At 32.8% G+C, this 7074-nt stretch overlaps 1 protein-coding gene across 5 annotated transcripts; it reads right to left on the minus strand.

The window, feature by feature from the left end:
* Positions 1-2485: 2485 nt before the first annotated feature.
* On the minus strand, positions 2486-4463 carry LOC135121261 (uncharacterized). Of its 5 annotated transcripts, none has more exons than XR_010278909.1 (4): positions 4209-4463; positions 3822-4146; positions 3389-3491; positions 2486-2773 (listed from the first exon to the last, which is right to left on the minus strand). XR_010278909.1 is itself a non-coding variant. In XM_064045571.1 (3 exons), the coding sequence occupies exons 1-3, from the start codon at positions 4347-4349 to the stop codon at positions 2628-2630; spliced, it is 612 nt and encodes a 203-aa protein (XP_063901641.1). In that variant the 5' UTR covers positions 4350-4463; the 3' UTR covers positions 2486-2627. The 5 variants fall into 5 exon arrangements, 3 of the variants coding, with proteins under 3 accessions (XP_063901641.1, XP_063901640.1, XP_063901642.1); XR_010278908.1 differs by having other exon boundaries at positions 3372-3491; XM_064045571.1 differs by lacking the exon at positions 3389-3491.
* Positions 4464-7074: the final 2611 nt, after the last annotated feature.

The following is a 7074-nucleotide window of genomic DNA, read 5'->3' on the forward strand; positions in this document are numbered from 1 at the left end:
AGTGTGTCGTAACTTTTTCGAATTGTTATCGTTGAAAACTTGGTTATCAGACACATTAACGCAGCGCATCTACTGCACCTCCATTTTCTAGTTTCTCTTTTCGAAATACTTTAGGTAGTTCAGCACTTGCTTTTATAGCAATTGCATTAGAAATCTATTCTAAAAATGTTAAGTAACCGTCTTAAGGACATAAATGTGCGAACCACTCTTCTATTGGAACTCCGCCAAATTGACGAGCTTTCGACCAATAATAAGCAGTTACTGAATCCTGACCAAAAATCTGAAGCTCCCCTTGAGTTTCTTATACTTCATTAGTGACTGCTTGTAGCTCCTAGTTTTTACTATTCGCTTTATTATTAGGAGAGTTCGTAACTATCCGTAAATTTTATGCCAATATTGCACCAACGAACCAAAAACTAGCGTCTAAGTTAGCAGGCGCACAAATGGCTTAGTCATCCAATCAATATTACATTGAAGCGCTCTGTTAATAATTTGCACTACAGTTTATATTCAAGCAGTTAAGGATTTTCCCATTATCCACTGTCTTCTCTCCTCCTCGGAGTGTACATGGTTAACTAAATACTCAATCAATTGAGCCATCTATGAATTTTTTAAACACATAATGTACAAAATACTTAGATTTTAGAGTTAATGCCCCCCAAACCTCTGCTTCTACAAACGACTGTTAAGCAGGATCTTGCTTCAACAGAATGTTTAGACCATGGCTCACTTTGGTCAACATCCCACTAAGACATCACTATCATACCCTCGTATTCGTTGTGTTTAAACGTAAGTTTTACTTCCTTGCCTACCTCACAGTCTGTAATATTAACTTCAATATTTCATAGACCTTTAAATGAACTTTTTTTAGCTTCCTTTCCTTAAAAGACTCTTCATATCATGTTATCCTTGCAATGCTCCTTATAAGTTCCAACGACAACCATTTATTTCCCTTGGCGCAGCATATGCGGTGTTGCGCCCCGCAAAGCCTCCTTATATCATCCTTGGTAAAGGCTCTAATCTACCTAAAACCAGAGATCAATTAACTTAGTAGATTGCTAGGTGTACGGCCCCCTCTAAGCTTATCTTTATTCTTGGTCTGTTTCATCCAAATAATGTTAAGCTAAAAGGTGGCCTGAGTCTTCGTCAATAAATAAGGTTACCTTAAAATTACTGTTCTTTGGTTTCTAAATACGGATAACTTATTCTGGTGAGGGCCCTTATGTCCATACGTTCTTTTTTGCTGTGTATGTTTACGGAAATTTTCGTATCCGAGATGTTTTGCAGCTATTTTAGCTAGAGGGTAAAAATAATAACTTTTTACGAAGGCCTCTCGCAGGGTTTTGTGTGCGCTTAAACTTGCGCGAGGGTTGAGTATAACGATTGAGTCAGTGTTAGAACTCGATATCTTAACCCCTTATTGGATACTGGTTACTATGTTTACCACTTATCGTCTAGGTTCAATTTGCATGAGTAGGTTTATGAAATTGACCCTAAACGACAGGCTCGGTCTCAGAAACAAACTCTGGTAAGTTTGAGCACCATGTTCGAAGAGATTAGGCAGCAACGAACAAAAAAAAAGTGGTAAATTTAGTTACCTGGGAACGTAAAGTTGGGCATGTGCGTTGCAAGTCCTTTTTATTGGACAAAAAAGTGTTTATTCCGGAGTAAGTTTATTTTTGGATAGAAAGTAGACATTGTTTTACTTTACTGTTTTAATCGAAATATTAATTGGGCTACATAGAATCAAATTTTGAAAACAAATACTGGACTTTAAAGTATAGTGTCTCAACGTGGGAAGGGACTTCGCATTAGAAAACATCTATTTTAAGCACCAGAATTTGGTCGTTAAAGGGTTAATAAATGATTTTCTTCCCCTTTAAGAAGGGCGTCCACTTTTTATTATGGTGAAAAATCTAACACAGTGCGAGTTTGTCTCTGGTCAGCAATACAAACCAGTTAATAAAAAATTCTTGTAAATCTTGGCTACGCTACCCTTGTAGGCGTTAAAATTGCACCCTACGCTCGAAGAGTGAAGTCAACAAACGGTAAAAAAAAATTTCCTCATAAACTAAAAGCATACACTTTGTAAAAACGTTAAAGTTGTTATAGAGTATTCCATAGCTGCGTAGTTTCCTTTAGACTTCCAAGCTTATTTATCCCTTGAACTTCTTGCACCTTGCTCCCTAAGAATGAGTCAGTATTCGAGATCCAATGCATATCTGCCCAAATCCTAACCCGCTAAGCTCTTTTTATAAAGAAAAATTTGTTTAATTTCTATTTCTGTCGCTGTTCTACCACTTGAACAGCTTCTATTTTCCGTTGAGGACCCTAAATGTTCTAACTATTGAGTCCTACCTTGCTTAAGACAGGGAGCCCGGCATCTTTAAACATTGCCAATTTTATCTGTCAGTCGATGAACTTGTAAAAAACAAAGCAGTAATAAAATTTAAAGCAATCATACAGGTCCAAATAGTCAGAATACTTTAACTTAACTCAAAAACTTTATTTATTACACCTTACCAACACTATTATATATTTATTTCCTTTCGGTACTGATTATTATAAATTTACTGGATAAAAATAACTTAGTTTTGTGTATTAAGGTTTTTTGGTGCTCTTCAACACTACATCGAGTCGCTGTTTAACTTAAATTTCTTTTCAAGTTCTTTTAAACTTTCAATTCTTCTTTTACATGCCTCAATAATTGCTTTTGCTTGCGCAACATATAATTCATAGTTGAAGTCTCTTGATAGGGAGAAACTTTCTTTATCTGCTGAAAGTGTAAGTGCAGAACATAAAAAAGTTTTAGATTAAATATAACTACGAATAAATATTACAATTATAAAACAGTAAATAAAAATTGTGAATAATAAAATGCCACATCGCTATCGACAGAATGTAATTTGTGGTTTATAAAGTAACGTGCTTTAAACAATTCCCTATAATAAAGTAACACCGTAAGGGCTAAAGTAAAAATCAAATGCAAAAACTAGTAATATTTTAGGCATTATAAAGTCATAATAAAACTTTTAATTCATTCTAAATCTATAAAGAAGGGAAATACTAAAGCTGCATAATTTACTGGTAGTCCTTACCTACCAAGTTTTTATTTTTTACACTTTAAAGTTTCTATACATAAGTTAAAATTTTTTTAATGAAAGGTAAAGTATACCGTCTTTAAATAAATTGTAACATTAATATATATTTAACTTTTTAAAATCTCATTGTAAAGTATTTAAACAGGTAAAGACTAACTTATCTTAACCGATTTCTCCAATATATAAAATAAAACACTTGTAAAATATCACAGTAAATTCTAGAAGAATAATCTTATATTATTTTAGAGGCAAATCAAGAAAAAAAATTACGCTAAAATAAACTTTACAAGTATTCAAAAAATTCTTTAAACGACTCAGAGCAAGAATGACGTGGGCGACAGAAAAAGGGTTAAGTAAACCTCAGAAGCTGACAAAAAACTCAAAAGTTGCCTCATAAACATTAAAAAAATTAAAGATTATAAGCGGAATAGAGAACGGTAAATAAAATAGTGAAATATCAAAATTATTCTTTTTATGAAACTAAATATAAAGCCAAATATTAATTTGTTTCTATATTAGAAGTATATAACAAAATTAACTTAGTTATTGTATGGTAAAGTTTTTCATCAAAATATCTACTTGACGAACTAATATTATATTAAAATGACTATAACTAATATTTATTTTTTTTAAAAAAAATTTAGTCTTTAGATAAAAAAAAAGTAAAAAATCCATTAGATTCTGTGTCAATTAAACAATTCGATGAAAAACTGCTAACACCTGGTTCCTTCAAACTTTCATATAGATCAATTTCTTCCATAGTCGCGTAACCGCAAGGTTGCTCCTCATCTTTATTCAATTTCGGTATTATAATAGGTTTCTGCTGCGAAGGGGATTTTAGGCCACAATTCGAATTTCTGGGAGCCTCGGACACTTTCACGGAAGACAAAATTTCACAAGAATTACATAAATTATTTTTATTAGACAGGATTATGGAAGAGGAGTTCTCAAGTTTGTTTAAGGTTGCAGCACTGGTCGTAGTTAAAAAGGAACCGTTTCTAAACGAAGGGTTAATATTTTGGTCAGGTTTTTCTTCAGAAGTAATCTATAAAGTTGTGTGTAATAATCAGCAAACAATAAGCTAAAAAAGAAAAATTATTTTCTTACCTCTTGAGATGTAGAAACATTAGGGTAATCTTCTTGAATTAGCGTTGATATGGTATCCAGGGTGCCATAGTCCACAACATCCTTTAATTCTTGGGTTAACCTGTAAATTTCTTTATCTAATAAAGGGTCTTTACCGCCCATTATAATTATTAGGTGGTAAACAAACAAGCTTGATTTATGTTTATAGCATATCGCAACGGACGAGAGCAAACTTTAGAGCGAACCATTACTCTGAAAGCACGCCACAGTAAATTAGATCAGTTGTTATATTAAGCTAGAAACCGTTAATTTTATAGCTATTGGATGATATTAATTTAAATTCTCTATATCCTATACGATAGAGTAAGCGCATTTGTTTTATTTTCAACATACAGTTTATATCAATTGTTTAAGTAGAGGACTAGAATTTAGCTCTTTAAAGCATACAGTCTTTAAAGTTTCTTCGTGCACAACGGCTTTCGTTTTGGAGTAATTTAACCCTTTATGTTCATTAGCCTCTTAAATACAATACTATTGACTTCACTAGGCTCTACTATCGAGCTGCACGCAAACTAGATCAAAGTATTCCAAATCCAGTTTTCATTATAAAAAAAATTTTTTTATAACAATCTAATCTAATCTAATGAACCTGTCACCAATTCAGATATATTGGCATTAAAAAATGCAGTTTACTTATAAAATGAAATTTAATTAATAGTGAGTTGTTAAATGCTAGCATTTCTAATCTTGTATTTACAATCTTTTACTAGATTATATCTTACTTTTAATATGTATATATATTTAGAACTATGTCGAATAAAGGCAAGGTTAATTTTGTCTTAAAACTTTTTTTCTTAATATATAATTTTTGTGATTGGTTTCTTATTACTCTAATCTTTTTTATTTGTCTTTATGTTTACTTTATTTTTCATATTTTACCTTAGTTATTTATCTACCTTTTTACAAAACTAACTTAATACTCTAATTTCAAAACTAACATTAAATGCTGGTTCTACAGTAGCTTAAAAAAATTCTGGTATTTCTTTTTTAATTTGCAATATAAATTTTTTTTTTTAATTCATGTTGGTCTTAAGATTAAAGAGATTTTGGCTAGTTTGCTTGTCAAAATCCATTAGATCTAGATCATTTCTTATCAATGACTAATTTTTTTTAAAAGTGTTTACCCATAAAGGACGCGCGCATATCTAAATAATTAGAAGGCCTGAATAATTTGTAATTTACTAGAATAGCGAATGTAAGAGGCGGATACAGTTTTAAATTAACCTTTTAATTTTATGAATTAACTAACTTACTTGCAAGCAAACTTTAATATCCCAGAATTCGGGTTATATATTGTTTATATATAATAAGCCTCCTTCCAAAAAATTCCGGTCCCTAATACTAGCCCAGTCTAATTTAATAAATTTCTTATCATTTTATCTATCTTGATTATAGACTTTATCTTAAAGAACTATGCGTGTGAGTACCGCAAACCTAAAATTTGGCAATAAAAATCTAAAAAACAAGAAATCTGATGTAAATCTAGAGTATAAATAAAGAGCATTAGACCCATTGTGGACACCCTGTAAAAGAATTTTTTTCAGCCGTTAGTAGCCTGCGCGTACCGAGGGCGTGGATGTAAGAAACTTTTATGGCCAGAGGCGATGTCTACAGTCTAGAATTTATTGTTGTGTGGTGTCCAAGTACATTAAGTAGGGTGCAGCAGTTTGTTCTGTACCACACCCTCTGCGCACGAATAGCGGGTAAAGTGCTGGTATTACTACACTTGAATCTTTGCAATGATATATGCAACGTGCTGTTGCCACGACGGCGATCCCGACAGTTTCAAATTTATTTATCTATTCATTTATAAATGGCGTTCCTTGGTGCTCGGTCGAGTTAAGAAATTCGAATCCATGAGCTCTAAAACAGGTTTTTAGTGGTCCACCAGAAGATATGAGGTTATTATCTAAACACGTGCATATCGCGTTCAGTTAAAAGACCAGTAACTTAGCTTTCAACCGTCATGCTGATTACGTCGTGCGGACGGCTGTATTATGCGCCGTCCCACAACTTGTAAATAAGTTCTTTCGCTAAGAGGCGACTAGCGTGTCCAGCTATCCGTTCGTAGAGGGCGACGGCTTCATTTTTAGAGTGTGAAACCAATTAAAATTTTGTAGTTCATGGTGAAGTGTATCATTGCTCACAAACTATGCGCGTTTGTTAAAAGGGGCAGCAGTTTGTTTTGTGGCACTTGAAGGGAAGAGTTCTTGCCGATAAGTTGTAGGCTCGGGCAGGATATGCTTTTGTCATTATCGGTCGAATGCGTTTACTTTTGTTGCACAATATAGGATATAGCATCTGGGTCGCTATGATGACCCCCAGGTGTTTTAACCTTTGAATACCATGGGAATTTTCATGCCATTCAAGATTTTCGGCGCATGTATATATATAGTACCAGTAAATAACACCATTATGTATCCTAGCAAAGACCACAGATTTTCAAGGAGGATGGATGCTAAGATATAAATATTCATGCAACCGTACACTAATCTTTATGTAGATATTTTGATTATGTTAATGTCTCTGTGTGTTGCACAAATGGTTCTGGATCAGAACTTTCGTGTTGTTTAAAATCACTCATTATGCAGCTCTTTTTGTCAACACTTTCAGTCGCACCTAATTGCTAATATAATAACAGCTTGGATTTAAGTACCTTTGAAGTTATTTATTTGTTAACTTATTTAAGTTAAGCTAAATACTATTAAATTTCATTCAAGTTAAAGTTAAAGTTAAAGTGAAAGTCAAAATATTGATTTAATTGAGGTTAAAATATTTACTCAATTTTATTCAAGTTAATTGTTAACTTTTAGTCGAGGGTCCTCCA

This window comes from Zophobas morio, unplaced genomic scaffold (genome assembly GCF_036711695.1).
Source record: "Zophobas morio isolate AGI-343-1 ecotype UQ-CSIRO unplaced genomic scaffold, CSIRO_AGI_Zmor_V1 ptg000544l, whole genome shotgun sequence".
In the NCBI taxonomy this organism is placed as follows: domain Eukaryota; kingdom Metazoa; phylum Arthropoda; class Insecta; order Coleoptera; family Tenebrionidae; genus Zophobas; species Zophobas morio.

Bases quoted from the DNA above. Each gene is read 5' to 3' on its own strand.
- LOC135121261 (XM_064045570.1), bottom strand. From the start codon at position 4,349: ATGGGCGGTAAAGACCCTTTATTAGATAAAGAAATTTACAGGTTAACC. The intron at 4,147-4,208 runs GTAAGAAAATAA...ACAACTTTATAG, and splicing joins ATGTTTCTACATCTCAAGAG to ATTACTTCTGAAGAAAAACC. The intron at 2,777-3,821 runs GTGTTAGCAGTT...TTACACTTTCAG, and splicing joins TGAAAGTTTGAAGGAACCAG to CAGATAAAGAAAGTTTCTCC.